Source organism: Rhinichthys klamathensis, unplaced genomic scaffold (assembly GCF_029890125.1).
Source record: "Rhinichthys klamathensis goyatoka isolate OS25496 unplaced genomic scaffold, OSU_Roscu_1.1 h1tg000011l_1, whole genome shotgun sequence".
NCBI classification, from domain to species: Eukaryota; Metazoa; Chordata; class Actinopteri; order Cypriniformes; family Leuciscidae; genus Rhinichthys; species Rhinichthys klamathensis.
Window position 1 is genome coordinate 8,960,927 of NW_026606564.1, and position 18,641 is coordinate 8,979,567.

Sequence of the window (18,641 nt, forward strand, 5' to 3'; positions counted from 1 at the left end):
TTTGGGCTCAGTTTAGCTCCTCCTAAATGGCACAAGGCAGGCCCAGCTCAAAGGAGGAAGCTGGTAGTCAACGAGGTGCGAAAGCAGGAGGAGAGGATAAGGTGTATAAAGGCCATTTCCCAGGCCATTGTTCAACTGATAGAGTTAACAGGGAGGATGCGGTAGATGAGGCATATGAGAGGAAGAAACTGCGGTATGCTCATCTGGCCACTGAAGCAGAACAGCGAGGATGGAGAGTCCAGGTTTATCCAGTGGAAGTGGGTTGTCGAGGTTTTGTGGCACACTCTACAACCCGGTTCCTCAGAGACGTCGGATTCAGCGGCCAAGAGTTGCGTCGCACAGTAAAGAACTTATCTGAAGCAGCAGAAAGGAGCAGCAACTGGCTGTGGTTGAGACGGAAAGATTCTAGCTGGCTGTGTACAGACCGCCACGCTACGGTTTCGTAGAATTCTTGAAAACTTGAAGAGTCTGTTGGTTTATTTGTATAGATTGTATAGTATTTACAGTAATTACGTTCCTGTGTTTATTGCGTGAATGACGGGTGGTTGGGCAGATATTGTGTTTTGCGATAGGTGGTATGCCATACGGAACCGTTGCCACTGAAACTGCATTAACTCACCAGTGGTGCTCGACAGCCTTAGTCAAACGGGTTGCCACGTATGGTTGGGTTGCGGAGAGATGTAGAGGTCAGTAAGCTGGGCTGAGTTGAGTGGGGGACGGAGGGGGGTGACTCTGGGATGCCAGAGTCACTGTCGAGCCCTCTTGAGGTGTCGTGGGCTAGTCGACGAAACACTGAGGACGGAAGGTGCCCACTTGAAGACCCAAGAGATGTCCCCTACTCGGCTCAATCCAGACGGTTGTCGTGCTGGTTCACTAGGGAGACCACACTGTAGTTGCAGCCGTCGTGTGTGCTGACGCGCCAAGTACACTGCAGCCGTTAACGCCGGACAGAAGGGGAGTCACACCACCATATGGAAAGAAGCGTAAATGGATGAAGCATAGTTTACTGTAAAGCTACATCTTAGTGTTGCTTATCTTGGCGAAAGCCGAGTACAAATCAGCATGAAGTTTTAACATCTACTCTCGTGTAATGGAAATCTTGAAAGTCACGTGAATAGTATCTGTAAAACCGCATTTTTCCATCTTAATAATATATCTAAATTACGTCATATGCTCTCATTGACGAATGCGGAACAATTAGTTCATGCGTTCATGACCTCAAGGCTAGATTATTGTAATGCTCTACTGGGTGATTGCCCTGCACACTTAATAAACAAACTACAGCTGGTCCAAAACGCAGCAGCTCGAGTTCTTACCAGAACTAGGAATTATGACCATATTAGCCCGGTTCTGTCAACACTGCATTGGCTCCCTATTAAACATTGTATAAATTTTCAAATATTGCTGATTACTTACTAAGCACGGTTTACTTACTACAAAATGGTTTAGCTCCCCAGTACTTGAGCGAGCTCTTAACGCATTATAGTCCTTCACGCCTATTGCGATCTAAAAATTCCGGCCAGTTGATAATACCTAGAATATCAAAATCGATTGCTGGCGGTAGATTCTTTTCCTATTTAGCACCAAAACTTTGGAACAGTCTTCCTAACATTGTCCGGGAAGCAGACACACTCTGTCAGTTCAAAGCTAGACTAAAAACACATCTCTTTGACCTAGCGTACACATAGCACATTATAGACTTCTATAATTCAATGTTAGGCTGCATAGATTAGGTCAGCCGGAACCGGGAACACTTCCCATAAATCCTGATGTACTCGTTACATCATAAGAAGAATGGCATCTACGCTAATATTAGTCTCTCTGTTTATCCCGAGGTTTACCGCAGTCCGCCGGATCCAGATCTGATGAAGGACCTGCGTCTGGACGCGACGACAACGCAGTCCTGAAGTGTCACTAGTCCCTCCCTGTGAAGCCCTCCTTCCCTTCCCTTTACCTCTGTACAGATAATCGTTGTAGGGATAATTCCGGTTCACGTGGCTACGTCGAAGCGATAACATTCTGTATTATAAATTTTAAGGCCAGACAAGTAGTTTGTTGAGGGTTGGTTTTTTAGGGAAGAACTACATGCCTGCGCACATATATTTAAACGCGCATACCTATAGAATGAACTCTTAATAAGCATGTGATTGCCATCAGCGTTCTCACAGGTTCGCGTTTTTAAAGTTTACATAGAGAGAACTTAAGAGTTTTCTGTTAGAACGGTGTCGCGTTAGCGGCCCCTAAGTTAATAACTAATGATCGTTGCGACGGAAGTGAATCAATCAAAACTAACTTTAGCAACTTTATTCTAGAGCTGTTATATATAGCCAAAGCAATCTCTGTTACTTTAATTTCCTATCATCACTGTAAAGCCGCTTTGGAACAATCTACATTGTTAAAAGCGCTATATAAATGAAGATGACTTGACTTGACTTGACCAAGACATCAGCAGCTGATCCTTCAAGTCCTGTAGGATACGAGGTGGAGACGCCGCGGATTGAACCTTTTTGTCCAGCACATGCTCAATTGGATTGAGATTTGGAGGTCAGGGCAACACCTTGAACTCTTCATTACGTTCCTCAAACCATTCCTGATCAATATGTGCAGTGTGGCAGGGTGCATAATCCCCTTCCACCAGGGAACATCATTGTAATAGGGGTTTACCTGGTCTACAACAATGTTTAGGTGGGTGGCACATGTCAAATTTATGTGCCAGGGTTTCCCAGCAGAACATTGCCCAGAGCATCACACTCCCTCCACCGGTTTGTCGTCGTCCCACAGTGTATCCTATTTATATAGCGCTTTTTACAATACAGACTGTTTCAAAGCAGCTTTACAGTGATAACAGGGAAATAATGCAACTGTATGTTCGTTTCAACTGTACAGCAGCTCTAGAAGAAAATATTGTCATAGTCCAGCATAAGTAAGTTCAGTGATGGTTCATTTTTGTTGTAAAAAGTGCCATCACTTCCCCAGGTACATGGCCCACATGTATAAGGCCGTCCATGTGATGTAAAAAGACAACGAGACTCATCGGACCAGGTGACCTTCTTCCATTGCTCCAAGGTCCGACACTCACATGCACATTGAAGGCACTCTCAACGGTGGACAGGGGTTATGATAGGCACTCAGATTGGTCTGTGGCTCCACAGCCTCATAGTGAGAGATGTGCTGTGACACATTCCTCCCATTACCAACATTAAAGTTTTGTGTGACTTGTGCCACAGTTGACCTTCTGTCGGCTCGGACCAGATAGGATAGGCTTCGTTGCACATTTGCATCAATGAGCCTTGGGCGTCCAACACCCTGTCGCCAGTTGTGGTTTGTCCCTCCTCTGTTGGTAAATTCTCACCACTGCTGACCTAACAAGCCTTGCCGTTTCAGAGATACTCTGACCCTATCGCCTTGCCATAACAATTTAGCCATTGTCAAAGTCACCCAGGTCTTTATTTCTGCACATTTCTCCTGCATCAAACGCATTGATTATGAAAATTGATTTGGCATCAAAAACTAGTTTCACTTAAGATTCTGCATATATTTGCTAAATAAAACTTTCCTTTGAACTTCCTTTCCACTGTGTCTGTGCATCTCTGTCTTAAAGATGTAGCAATAGATAATTCTGCTGAACACAACACAAAAAATACATCCCTTAAAAGGAAACAGTTTCATCCAAATTGTTAGTTAAGTGATTGTAGCTTATCCCGTGAATTCATTTGTTGCATAAATGATGTTTACACTTCTGTTGAAAAATTACTTTGGCATATAGGCGATTCTTTTATTACCAGTGATTGTAACAATTAGGTAAAAACAAAATTGAAATCAGAGAGCATATCTTTATCTGATACTAAATCGATAAAAGGTTTTGTATTCATTGAAATGCCCTCTTTGACTTTTTTTTTTTTTGATTGAAGTCATCAATTGATTTTTTAAAAGGAATAAAATATAGCAAACCAAAATTACAATGATTATTTTAACTCATTTACTGTAATGCATTATTGTTCAATTTGACCAGAGGAAATTATAATTTGGTGGACAATTCAAGTTTGCACATTATTTCCCATCCGTATTGAACTTTTTTTTTTTTCATTTTTTTTTTTTTTTTCATTTGTGTTACACTGTTTAATGTTAACAGTTTGTTTGTTTGTTTTTACACAAAAATAATAAAGCACTTGAGTGGCCTTTCTTGATCTAATACAATATATTTTTGCCTATTATTTCCAACTGGCTGCTCTTGATAGACTGAAGCAGCGACTGTTTTCAGTATCTCCATAAAAGACGCCATTAAGGGGGCATTTACACGACACCGTTTGCAACTAAAAACTGATTTTATTTAACATGTTGTAGCCGTTCATTTAGACGACAACATTGTTTCGGGGGCCTGAAAGTGCAAGTTTTTGAAAACGATACCGTTATCGTCTCAACGTTCAGAGAAAAATGTGACAAAAATGTGAATTTGTGAAAACGGTGCCATCCTGCGCATGTGTATTACGTGTTCAAGTCTACAGGCACGTAGTGTTTCTTCACAAAATGAAATCAACTACTGCCCTGGCATGAATAATACAGCGTTTTTAGTTGTTTTCACGGATCTGTGGTGGGAACGGGGATCATTCTGACAATGTCGTCTGTACGTGGAAAAACTTTTCCGTTTTTAGTACATGGTCATCATGTAAACATACCCTGATTCTGTTTACATTAAACAGGTTGAGGTGATGGACCTGGGGCTACGACTACAAGCCTGTGAGGAATAACTATGAATAACGAAACAATTGCCACAGGAATTGTGTCAAATCATTGACAGTTAAATAATTTAAGCTGATCTTATATGATAGGAAAACAGGCCCTGGAGCACTTCCTATGATAATTATTTATTTAATGCAGAACTGAGATACAACATTTACATTAATTTTGATTAAACTGCTTCTGTGCTCATTAAATAAGTCACACACAGTAGAAGATTAATGTAGCTTTATTTCTGGAAATGGCATGTAGTCACCACACTAGACGTTAGTGTCTGTCTTCGATTAGAAGATACAGTACGAGACAGCCACAGTTAAAAAAACGAAATGACCAAACTGACTTTATGTCTTGAAATATTTTCAGCCAGACCGATTGAATAACTACGACAAATGAAAGGAAAAGAATAGTGGTGCATTAACAATCCAATTAGTTGTATTTCTACTCCCATCAGAGAAGAAAATAGTTCCTTCAAACTTGTGGCATTTGACAGCGACAGCACACCCTTGCTTTTCTAAAGGAAAAGTTTGTTTTGTAAAGCAAGTACAAACAAGTTGTTACACAGAAGGACAGCTCATTCAGCACAACTGCAACTTCTCACTGTTTAAACTGCAACTGAAGATGAACTTTGCTCACTGTGTGACAACATTGGACAAGGCTTTCTTATATGATTCTGTAGATCACTGGATTGGGTGAAAGTCCTCCCACACGCAGTGCAGTGATACGGCCTCTCTCCGGTGTGCACTCGCTCGTGTCTTTTCAGGGCTCCAGAATGGGTGAAACCCTTTCCGCAATACGAGCACTTGTAAGGTTTTTCTCCAGTGTGGATTTTTTGGTGCTGTTTCAATGCACTGGATCTAGTAAACGTGTCCCCACACTCAAAACATATATGAGCTCTCTCGCCAGTGTGGATTTTCTGATGATCATTAAAACAGCCCAAGCGCAAAAAGCCCTTTCCACACACAGCACACACGTACGGCTTCTCATTTGTATGAATTTTTATGTGGGCCTTTAGGCTTGATGCCAAAATAAATTTTTTACCACACTGATCACACTTAAACGCCCTTTCTCCAGAGTGCGAGCGCTGATGATCTTTGAGGTTCGTCGCACATTTGAAACTCTTTCCACACTGACTGCACGTGTACGGCCTCTCTCCGGTGTGAATCCGTACGTGCCTTTTAAGGTGTCCTTTACACGTGAAACTCTTTTCACAATGAGGGCAGGTGAAGGGCTTCACTCCGGAGTGAATTTTGACGTGTTCATTGAAGTGTCCTTTATGTGTGAAACTCTTTCCACACTCAGGGCAGGTGAAACAACTGTTGGCTTCTGTTCTCCGCTTCGTTTCTTGTGAGAGATTCTGTTTCAATTCTGAACAACTAAAAGATTTTCCTCCACTTCTGAAACTATGAGCTTCTTGATACAGATATGTCTCCTCTGTGTCATTCACTTGACTTTCTTCTTTCACTTGCACCGGGTCTAAAAGAAAACAGAATACGGTCAAAAATCAATTCACAAAAGGGGAAATCAAAAATAACAATGATCCAAGGTTAAAGGGATAGTTCACTTTGAAATTAATTTTTGATACGTTTTAGCAGGTGTCTTTGTGTCCACAGTATTTTCAATTTTGTTATTTTTAGGTCAAACCGTTCTTGTCTGTCAGTGATATAATGCAGGTCTATGGTCACCACCTCAAAGAGCATGCACAGAGAAGTCCAAATTAAACATGATTTAATGACTCGTAAATGTAAGTACACATTGATGGCCTAAGACACGAAACGAGCGGTTTGTGTGAGAAAACGAACAGTATTTATATCGTTTTTACCTCTTGTAACCACAGCCACGTCCAAGTGATCTGAGGGCGCGGGCGCTTTGGTCTGTGCTTTACAAGAGGTAAAAACGATATAAATACTGTTCGTTTTCTCACACAAACCGCTCGTTTCGTGTCTTAGGCCATCAATGTGTACTTACATTTACGAGTCATTAAATCATGTTTAATTTGGACTTCTCTGTGCATGCTCTTTGAGGTGGTGACCATAGACCTGCATTATATCACTGACAGACAAGAACGGTTTGACCTAAAAATATCAAAATTGAAACTACTGCGGAAACAAAGACACCTACATCTTGGATGCCCTTAAGGTTAGCTAAAACATATCAAAAATTAATTTCAAAGTGAACTATCCCTTTAATGGCATAAAGCAACAGCTGTCACGTATCTATTTTTATCAGATCTTTGATGTGCTGAATGATGCACTGCAAATATACAAATCATTGCGGTATCTGTCCTCATATTATTAAAAGGATAATTCACTCAAAACATTTAAATTGTCACTAATTATTCACCCTCATGTCGTTCCGAACCTGCAAGACTTCCGTTCATCTTCGGAACACAAATGAAGATCTTTTGATGAAATCCGAGAGCTTTCTGTCCCTCCACAGCTACGCAACTACCACTTTGACGCTTCAAAAAATGTGTTCTATCCATATGAATAGAGTGGTTTAGTCCAAAGATTTTCTGAAGAGACTCGATTGCTTTATGATGAACAGATTGAGTTTAAGCTTTTATTAAACATTGATCAGCGGACATAAACAGAAGCTCAACCAAACCTGCGTAACACGAGAATGAACCTCATTGGTTCTCATACGTCAAGTGAACATACTTGCTTCTGTTTACCACAACTGATGTGTGAGTTGGTGAATGTTTATGTTTATATATGAATAAAAGCCTAAATTCAATCTGTTCATCATATAGTGATCGTGTCTCTTCAGAAAATTTGGACTAAACCGCTCAATTCATATGGATCTCTTTATGAACTTTATGTCAAAGTGGTAGTTGCGTAGCTGTCAATGGAGGGACAGAAAGCTCTCAGATTTCATCAAAAATCTTCATTTGTGTTCCGAAGATGAATGCAAGGCTTATGGGTTTGAAACAACAAGAGGGTGAGCTTTTTATGACCAAATTTTCACTTTTGGGTGAACTATCTCTTTAACAATGTTATTTTAGTAAGTGACCAGGGAGTGTTGTATCAAATGGTAAGGTGAAACAGTTTAACCAGTTATAAATGAGCTACAGGGATTAAATCACACACACGACATCAGATGGTGTAAGTATCTGAAAGGATTTTCAGAACAAAACTCAATTTGAGGTTGAAAAAACCCCAAAAAACATTTCACTTCTGTGGTATAATTTGATGTTACAATTGTAGGTTTTTATTTGACAGAATGTGTATGTGCATCTGCATTTATCTATAATTTATGATAATTACTTGAAAAAACAAATGTTAAGCTGACCAACTAGTGATTGATATAACATGTGTAACACTTTCCAATGTACTTTTACTGAAACCGCAAAGCATGAATAAAAAAAGTTTAGTGTAACTACATTTGCCACATCTGTGAGAGTAACTAACTCTGCTGTTTTTTAATCTTTAAATATTTGATATATTAGTTCAGTACTTCGCAACTTGAAATTAAAATGGAATTCCTCCCATGTTTACCCTTTGAATTAAAATGCTTCAATTGAAATGGGGTGTGGGGCTGATACAAAAACAATTGTGAGAAAGTGCATTTAACAAAGTATTCATGCATGTAAATATAATAGAAAGGAGAAATTCCATGTAAGTTTGAGTTTGAGACAGGGCTAAAACACAGAGCAATGGATGGACAAAAACTCCCGTCTCCACTAATGCCATGGTTTTCTAAACCAACGCTATTAGAACTTAACAGTTTCATTAGTGAAAACTCACCAACCTATTTGTTCTTCAGTATCTTCATCTTTCACTCGGCATGCTTCTGCATCACTCTCATCTTTAATAAACTCCATCCTTACGAGAATGCCAGACAGATATCAGCATTGATTGTTTCAATGCTGCTTCACAGTAATATAAAAAGGAAAATAACGAGCAATGATGCAAACTTCATCAAATATGTGAGCTGTTACACCTGTACCTTTCCTGTTTCGTTTGGTAACGAGACTTTGCCACGTTTACGGAGATGAAAATATTCGAAAATATTTATTGGCCTGAATGCCAACTCATACACATCTATTACGCGCTAAAAGCACGTGCCGCGTTTGTTTACGTTTTTCACTTCCGAGCTTATGATAAGCCAACACTATCACATCTTTAAACGGATCGACCCTCTGTCGCTTATCCAGATCGGAGATGCTTTACAAAACCTTTCTCCTCTTGCTAAATGCGAAAACGTATTTCTAATTCTTTATATTTTTTTAGAGGTTTGCAAACTGATCTCGGTGCATTTCCGCCACCTACAGGGTTGGAGAGGACGTTGAAAACCGTACAGACTAAAATGACATTGTATGCTCTTATAACGTTGATATATCACCATACCACTGGATAACAAATGTAGCTTTTTAATATATGTCACCAAAATGACCCTCTGACTTACATTTTGTATTATTTCCTAAAGACCTTTATTTTGCTGCGTAGTTGAAATGACGTCACACGAGCTGCGGCGCACTCAGACTGCTGTGAAATTTGTGTTGTGTTTACGGTTTAAGGTGTATAAATAGTTACGAAACCTTCGAAAGTAGTTCATGTTATTTACAAATGTTCTGAAACAACATGGCAGTATTACTGCATTTAGCGTAATGTAATGTGAACGTAGATTATCGCCATATTATTGTAATGCTTTTTGTAAAGTGCTGTTTGTCTCTTTCAAATGGCGCAACATTTATGAGTGTTATTATGGAACAAGGATTTATTTTGCATATTTATTTAGCTTTGATCATTCCATTCAAATTTTTCCATAATCTCAAATGTGACAAAGTCTCCTTTCCAAACAAGCAGTAAAACCCCAGCTGAGATCTGAGTGACATATTATTATACAGATGGAGTTTATTAAAGAGGAGAGAGAAGACATGAGTCAGGCAGAAGCATGCAGAATGGAAAATGAAGATACTGAGGAACAAAGAGGTTGGTGTCAATTCTTGATTCTTCATTAATGACTGCTGACAATGAATAAATTCTTGGAACAGTTCACAGGAGCTGTTAAATAAAACAGTGTGTTTTAGTGAAAATGTTACAAAATGCATAAATGATCATAACAGCTCAGATGGCATTAACCCAGCTAACAAAAACATGTTCAAAGCACGTTCTGCTAATGTTCTTTATTTTTTAAAACTTTATTTCTGTTTCTCTGAACGTTTAAAACATTTTTGCTTTATAAACATGCTTTAAAACACGTTTTTTTTATTGGTTATATAAATGTTAAATGTATAGTCAATCCAAAAATGAAAATTCTGTCATTAGTTATTCACCCTCATGTCATTCCAAACCTTCACATATAAACATTCATCAACACACAAATCAGTTATGATAAACGGAAGTTCAAGCATGTTTGCTTGACGTGCAAGAACCAATGAGTTTCACTTGTGTAATGCATCACATTTGAGCTTAAAGGGATAGTTCACTTTGAAATTAATTTTTGGTATGTTTTAGCTTACCTCAAGGGCCTCCAAGATGTAGGTGTCTTTGTTTCCGCAGTATTTTCAATTTTGATATTTTTAGGTCAAACCGTTCTTGTCTGTCAGTCATATAATGCAGGTCTATGGTCACCACCTCAAAGAGCATGCACAGAGAAGTCCAAATTAAACATGATTTAATGACTCGTAAATGTAAGTACACATTGATGGCCTAAGACACGAAACGAGCGGTTTGTGTGAGAAAACGAACAGTATTTATATAGTTTTTACCTCTTGTAACCACAGCCACGTCCAAGTGATCTGATGGCGCGGGCGCTTTGGTCTGCGCAAGCGCCGGAAGTGATCTCTCGCGCGGTTGCGAAAAAACCCTCAACGTTATCTGTTGATATAGCGAAATCGTCTTCCATTGTGATTTCCTGTATATCTAAATATGTTTAGATCTTCACAGTGAAAGGTAACACTTCCGAAATCTCTGTGTAAACAATGAGTGACGTATACGCGCGAGAGATCACTTCCAGACCGAAGCGCCCGCGCCCTCAGATCACTTGGACGTGGCTGTGTTTACAAGAGGTAAAAACGATATAAATACTGTTCGTTTTCTCACACAAACCGCTCGTTTCGTGTCTTAGGCCATCAATGTGTACTTACATTTACGAGTCATTAAATCATGTTTAATTTGGACTTCTCTGTGCATGCTCTTTGAGGTGGTGACCATAGACCTGCATTATATCACTGACAAACAAGAACGGTTTGACCTAAAAATATCAAAATTGAAAATACTGCGGAAACAAAGACACTACATCTTGGATGCCCTTGAGGTAAGCTAAAACATACCAAAAATTAATTTCAAAGTGAACTATCCCTTTAAGCAAGAACCAATGAGGTTTATTCTCGTGTTACGCAGCACGTTTGAGCTTCAGCAAGAACCAATGAGGTTTCTTCTCGCACGTCAAGCAGGCTCGGTTGAGCTTCTGTTTATGTTTGCTGATCAATGTTTATATGTGAATAATAGCCTAAATTCAACATGTTCATCATAAAGCTATCAAGTCTCTTCAGGATATTTGGACTAAACCGCTCAATTCATATGAATTAGTTTCACAATCTCTATATGAACTTTTTGAATCATCAAAATGGTAGTTGAGTAGCTGTCAATGGAAGGGCAGAAAGCTTTCAGATTTAATCAAAAAGATCTTCACTTGTGTTCCGAAAATGAACAAAAGTCTTACGGGTTTGGAACAACATGAGGGTGAGTAATGAATGAATGAATTTTCATTTTTGGGTGAAGTATCCCTTTTAGGGAATATTGCATTCATAATTTTGCTAACATTATTGGAATGTTAAATTTGATTGAACCAACTAGGATTTTTTTTTTTTTTTTAAGTTAGAAAAACTAATACATTTCAGAAAAAAGTTCCATTAATAATGTATACATATTTTTTTTTTTTGTGCTAGCGTTTTGACGAATGTTCTATTAACGTTACTGGAAGAACGTTTGTTCATAACTTTGAGAAAACCATAAGGTTTGCTTAAGTTCTGAGAATGTTTCCCCGTTAGCTGGGAAATTGTTAGATTGCATTTTAATGTGTCATTCTTGAATTGATTTGGACAATTAAACATGTTTTAGGCCTGATAGAAGTGAAAGAGGAACATCAAGAACTGAATGAAGTGGAGAAGAAAGATCTATACAAGGAACCTCATCATCTCATAAATGAAGAACAGTCTTGTAGTTGGTCAGAGAATGATAATAATCTTTCACAAGAAACAGCGCAGAAAACAGAAGCCAAAAACTCTTTTACTTGCTCTCAGTGTGGAAAGAGTTTCACTCGCAAAGGACATCTGAAGATTCACATGATAATTCACACAGGTGAGAGACCGTACACCTGCCCTCAGTGTGCGAAGAGTTTCACATGCAAAGGAAGCCTTAAGGATCACTTCAAAATCCACTCTGGAGAGAAGCCTTTCACATGCCCTCAGTGTGGATGGAGTTTTGCACGTCAAGAAGACCTTAAGAGGCACATAAGGATTCACACTGGAGAGAAGCCGTTCACATGCTCTCAGTGCGAAAAGTGTTTTACAAGTTCAGGAGACCTTAAGAGGCACTTGCGAATTCACTCCGGTGAGAGGCCTTTCACCTGCCCTCAGTGCGGAAAGAGTTTCACACAAAAGGAAGGTCTTAAGGAACACACCAAAATTCATTCTGGAGAGAAGCTTTTTGCATGCATGTTGTGTGGGAAGAGTTTCACACATCAAAGAAGCTTGAAAAGGCACATGAAGGTTCATTCTGGAGAGAAATTACACCAGTGCTCTGAGTGTGGCAGGAGATTTGCAGAAGCTGGCAATCTCAAAACTCACTTGCTGTCTCACACTGGAGAAAGACCATTTAGCTGTGAGCGCTGTGATAAGAAGTTTTTTTTGGCCGTTCACTTGAAGACACACATGAGGATCCACGAAGATGAAACGCGTTACGTGTGTTCTTTTTGTGGGAAGAGTTTTTTGTGGCTTAACGGGTTTAAAGACCATCAGAAAACACATATTGGTGAGAAACCCTACGTGTGCTTGGACTGTGGAAGTACTTTTACTAGAGCCGGTGAACTGAAAGTGCATGAACGAATCCATACAGGAGAAAAACCTTACAAGTGTTCACACTGTGAAAAGAGTTTCACTCAGTCAGGAGCCCTGAAAATTCACGAACGAGTGCACACTGGAGAGAAGCCGTACCTCTGCCCTTCATGTGGGAAGACTTTCAGCCGATATGGAAATCTAGGGAAGCATTTAAAAAATGCTTGCCCAAAGTTGAGAAACTGAGCAAAGTTCACCTTGAAGAGCTGCACTATTCTTGATAAATTGAGAATCACGATTTTTTTTTTCTTCAAATAGAGATCACGATTCTAAATATTACAACACAATAACAAAATAACATGTAATTTACTAGAGGTTCTGACAAAATGTTAATTGCTGCAGTCTTTTTTAAAATGTTTAATTCATTTAAATTAATTATTTTAAAAAAAAAAATGGTTTCAGTGAATGATTCAATGACACAAATTGTTATTTGAAGTGCCTAGTTACTTCCAAAAGTTGATTTGCTCTATTTTGATCACTTCCGTAGACAGAAGTGTTTATATCCGAACTATAAACTTGTATCCACTTCTGTGATAATTTGAATATTTGCTACACAAATATTGTGTGGTTGAAAAGACTGTTTGTGAAGCTGTTTCACACATGACAACTGCTCTCTCTGGATCAGCGGCAGCGCCAACATGCAGCTCTAACTTTAAGTCAAATACTTGACAGAATATCCTCCAAAAAGCATTTGTGGAAATTTAGACAGGAATATTAAGGGAGGACAAAGTGTATTTCTGTGAAATGCTACAAAATTACTAGGGATGCTCTAAGTCTAAGAGAATAGTAATATTCTAAATGACTACTATTTTTTTGCACATCATTGGTCAAACAATGTCAATATAAGCCTGTTATTCATTCTTATATCCTCTATCATATCTTTAAAATGTAATTTTGGTCATCATAGTTCTTCATCATAGAAGAAAAAAAGAACTACTTTTTTTTTTAAATTGAGTGCTATTGCAATCAGTGTCCTATTGTAAGCTTAGCCATCAACTACTATTATTGTATGGATTAAAAGGGTCTAAGGTTTTCCTACTTTGTTTTTATTTGCATAAATCATGGAAAGACAACAAATGCATATAGTTAAGATGGAAAAAAAGTGATGATGAAACACTATGATGCGAAACAAGTGATGAAAAAATGACTCACAGCCAGTCAAATGCATCTTTTCTCTCTCTGTTATGTAGGAATATTGTTTGTGCTTGGATTGTGGAAGTACACTAGAGTACTTTTACCAATACACTGATTTACTCTTCCTTTTATATTTATTTAGCAAACCAAAGGGATTTACAAATGAGGAATACATACAATGATTCATCTTATGGGGGCAACAACACAAGAAGTGCTTACAATAGAAAGTTCCAATCATTAGAATAGTATACAGGCTATAACTGAAAGACACTTTAGAAATAGTAAACGTCATTAAGCCTCTGAGGTTTTCAGCGCACTTGTGCTTTTCATGAGAATCCACTGGGTGTGAAGTGAATATGCATGACTGTAAAGCATTGTTATGAATATGATACACAGCAGTCATTACTTCCCATCAGAAATTGTCTACAGCTTGACATCATCTCACACATTTATTTTTTCAAAGCAAAATTTTCTATAGAATTTACATTCTTGCATAATTTTGGGCAAGTCCTTGTAAATAATCTCATTAGATGTGTGATGTTTGTCGGTATGTCTGTAATTAAATGAATCCTATGCGATTCTAGATGTAGAACTGTACATATCAGCAGAAGTGTGAATGTATGGGTTAATGCTAATAGTATAACATTTTGTATCAATTTGGATAGTGATGTAATAATTTGTCTAATAGTCCAATGGTTATACAATAAAATGGAACTCATTACTTTTATCCACTATATAATTGTCATGCATTTCAAATTTGGAAGCAAAATGGCCATCAATACATGATGCAGAATTACCTGTAGGAAGAGATTATGCATTTTAAAAGAATTATATGTAATCTCATTCCCTGTGCAGTTAAAGGACAATTGATTATTTTTTGGTTACAAAGACTGCCCTCCCTCACTGAAAAATCTCCTTCACTGACACTGAAGTTAAAGCACAAGCTTACTTTAATCTATTCTACAGGTGAAGGCCAAGTTTGGACACAATAACCCAACAGACGTAAGAGATAGGAGGCTGGTCAGAGATTTGATGCGCTACTATCACTTTCATTTTTGTATGAAAACAAATGCATAATAAATACTTTCACCTTGAAGTTTATAGTTTCTTCTTTCTTTATTTCAATACAATTTTTAAAAAAGAGACCTGTTTTAATTGCTGTAGCATTTAGCAACAGTCAAGCAGTTCAGTCTGCTGGAGTGTACTTCTGATCAGCATCTTCTCCTAGCTCCGTCTGACGCTGTTTGTACTGCAATACACTCAGTGTTTCCTACAATTCAACACCACTCAGGTCGAAGTGCAAGCATAGTGACCTGTAGCCCCAACAAGACTGTAGGTGAGTTGCAAACACTGCCACACTGTGTTAAGATTGTGTCTCTGACCAAGTAGCAGTATAGAGGGTTTTGGTAATATTTGATCATATGTTCTAATAGACTTATATGGTTTTGTATGTTTTTCTGATCAAGTGGGACATTTTCTGGAGAATTTGAACAATTTCTGGAAACTTAAAATGCATACGATTTTTTACAAATGTGTCCATTTTTGACGGATATGTCCTGATTTCTTTCATTTTTTCTCGTTTAGTCTTTTACTATCTTCTTCTATTTCTAATCTTGGCTAACAGACGGTGGCGGCAATGCACTGTTTTAGTTTGCAAACCGCCGTTAAAAGGTATTTAGAAGAACCTCGGTCGCTTGCCAGTGACGTCATCAGGGCTGCGCCAGCTCTGCTGAAAATCGGTCGAGAAGAGGTTCGTGTTTTTAAGCGGAAGAATATGCATGTAAGGTGGACAAAATTACATTAAATGATTTATGTTTTACAAAAGTATCCAAGATACATTATTATTCTCGATAATTCATTTACTAATAGATTTTATTCTCGATTTTAATATTGTAACGTTAATGCTTTATTTGTTGAGTTCTTGTAAATATCGTAACTTACATTGATTTTTCTATCAGTGAAATGTCTCCTCACGTGGAACAGATTGATATATTTCGTTGTTTATTTTCTTTCCGTTGATATTATAATTGTAAACGTGACGAAGTCTTGAGTTTTGACAGCTCTTCCTGACATACTGTAAAGATGGAGGCTGTTAAAGAGGAAAGTGGAGACATGAGTGAGACAGAAGCATGCAGAATGAAAGATGAAGATACGGAGGAACAAAGAGGTTGGTGATCATTCTTGATTAATAAAATTATTAACATTAAAGTAACAAAGCCTCAGAGAGGCTAACTTAAATGGCATAAAAATGTGTATTTATTAGAGCTGTCAATCCATAAAAAGTGAATCGCAAATTATTCTGTAATTAATTGTGATTAATCACACCTAACATTAAAGTTTTTAATCTACTTTTATATTGTAATAATTTCACATTTAATATTTTATCTTTTTATGAAAGAAGGCCAGTATCTCCGATACCAACACTGCTAACTGATGTCTCTATGAAATAGATTTTTTCCTCCCTTAATTTTAGACATTCAGCATGACAGTATCATTTTAACATTTATTAAGCTTTAAAAAATATAACGGCTTTTAATTTTTGTGAACTTAAAACAATCTTCACATAAACCCATTATAATAAATGCCACATTTGTCACACGGACAGGAGATCTCTTCTGTCTTATCACGCTTGAATCGAACGTTTACACGTCCATTTTAACAGCCCTGAACGCATCAAATGTCAATCTATTTGGGATTATTTTGTTTAGTTCTTTATCCGTCTTGTTATATTTGGTGTACTTAAATAGTTTTTTTTTGTTCACTATGTTCATTTTAGACCCAATGGAAGTGAAAGATGAAAGTCGAGACCTGAATGGGGCGAAGAAGAAGCCTCATAAATTAAAAATGAGGGACAAGTCTTCAAGTTGCTCAGAGACTGAAAAGAACGTTTCACAAAAAAGAACTGAAGCTAAAAGCTCTTTCGCCTGCTCTCGGTGTGGAAAGAGTTTCACACGTAAAGGACACCTTGAGGTTCACATGGTAATTCACACAGGTGAGAGACCGTACACCTGCCCTCAGTGTGCGAAGAGTTTCACATGCAAAGGAAGCCTTAAGGATCACTTTAGGATTCACACAGGTGAGAGGCCTTTCACATGCCCTCAGTGTAGCAAGAGTTTCACTAATTCAGGAGGACTTAAGAGGCACATACGAATTCACACAGGCGAGAGGCCTTTTACCTGCCGACAATGTCGAAAGAGTTTCCCAAGTTCAGGAGAGCTTAAGAGGCACATAAGGATTCACTCTAGAGAGAGGCCTTTCACCTGCCCTCAGTGCGGAAAGAGTTACAAACAAAAAGAAGTTCTTAGGGAACACGCGAAAACTCACACGGGAGAAAGGCCTTTCGCATGCATGTTGTGTGGGAAGAGTTTCACACAACAGAGCACATTAAAGGTTCACATGAAGGTTCATTCTGGAGAGAAATTACACCAGTGCTCTGAGTGTGGCAGGAGATTTTCAGAGGCCTGCAATCTCAAAACTCACTTGCTGTCTCACACTGGAGAAAGACCATTTAACTGTGAGCGCTGTGATAAGAAGTTTTTTTTGGCCGTTCACTTAAAGACACACATGAGGATTCACGAAGATGAAAGACGTTACGTGTGTTCTTTTTGTGGGAAGAGTTTTTTGTGGCTGCATGGTTTTAAAGACCATCAGAAAACACATATTGGTGAGAAACCCTACGTGTGCTTGGACTGTGGGAAAACCTTTGCTAGAGCTGCAGAACTGAAAGTGCATGAACGAATCCATACTGGAGAAAAACCTTACAAGTGTTCACACTGTGAAAAGAGTTTCACTCAGTCATCAGGCCTGAAAGTGCACGAGCGAGTGCACACTGGAGAGAAGCCGTACCTCTGCCCTTCATGTGGGAAGACTTTCAGCCGATATGGTAGTCTAGGGAAACATTTAAAAAAGGCTTGCCCAAAGTTGAGAAAGTGAGCCAAGTTCTCCTTAAAGTTGTATAGAAATATAAAAAATGATTACTATTATTTGCACGTGGTAGCATTTATCAACTATACTGATATCAGTGTGTGGTAAAACCTTACAATAAGGTTATATTACTTAACATTGGTTTACTACGTTAGTTAACATGAACTAACAATGGAATTATGTAAAGAAAAAAGTTAAAAATACTACTTAAGCATTTATCAAGTTCAACATTTTCTAACACATTATTAAATTCAAAATTTAGTTGATATTTAATGGACCTGAGCTGACATGAACAGTTGAGTTTTCATTGAATAACGTTAACAAAGATAAATAAATACTGTAGCAAATGTTTCGCTCATTGTTAATGTTAGTTAATGCATAACGGTCTTTAAGTTCTTCCCAGTTTATTTATCTTTAATAAATCTTTCAAATGTAATTTTGTAAATTATAGCTCTTCTTCAGTACTGTAAATGATTGAAGTATCATTTGTTTTTATTGCAAAAATCAATCATGCTTGAAATGTGTCAGTTTGTAGCCTGGTTAAAACCAGACCATTCTCAGTTGTAACTGAGTTATGGTCTGGCAAAGCGTCATAGACAAATCATTTCCAGAATGACGTCACCAACGGACGTCGCGGATAGACCTAAAACCAATCAGAGCGATGAAGGAGATGACGTATGCAGAGCGGCGGAGAAACATCTCCGATTGTTGTTCTTTGCTGGTTTTTAACAAAAAGGAAACGTTCAAATCGCTTAAAACAGACGCGATAGCTGATTCAAACGAGTGA

General features: G+C 38.2%; 3 protein-coding genes across 3 annotated transcripts; 2 read left to right on the forward strand and 1 right to left on the reverse strand.

Moving 5' to 3' along the window:
• Positions 1-5,050: 5,050 nt before the first annotated feature.
• LOC130099398 (gastrula zinc finger protein XlCGF7.1-like) lies at positions 5,051-8,618 on the reverse strand. The gene is made up of 2 exons (XM_056265093.1): positions 8,485-8,618; positions 5,051-6,210 (listed from the first exon to the last, which is right to left on the reverse strand). Exons 1-2 carry the CDS (start codon positions 8,555-8,557, stop codon positions 5,339-5,341), a joined length of 945 nt encoding a protein of 314 aa, XP_056121068.1. The 5' UTR covers positions 8,558-8,618; the 3' UTR covers positions 5,051-5,338.
• A 572-nt stretch (positions 8,619-9,190) lies between these two features.
• LOC130099290 (gastrula zinc finger protein XlCGF57.1-like) lies at positions 9,191-13,253 on the forward strand. The gene is made up of 2 exons (XM_056264903.1): positions 9,191-9,668; positions 11,802-13,253. Exons 1-2 carry the CDS (start codon positions 9,584-9,586, stop codon positions 12,980-12,982), a joined length of 1,266 nt encoding a protein of 421 aa, XP_056120878.1. The 5' UTR covers positions 9,191-9,583; the 3' UTR covers positions 12,983-13,253.
• Positions 13,254-15,977: 2,724 nt separating this feature from the next.
• znf1008 (zinc finger protein 1008) lies at positions 15,978-18,037 on the forward strand. The gene is made up of 2 exons (XM_056264925.1): positions 15,978-16,097; positions 16,707-18,037. Exons 1-2 carry the CDS (start codon positions 16,013-16,015, stop codon positions 17,861-17,863), a joined length of 1,242 nt encoding a protein of 413 aa, XP_056120900.1. The 5' UTR covers positions 15,978-16,012; the 3' UTR covers positions 17,864-18,037.
• Positions 18,038-18,641: the final 604 nt, after the last annotated feature.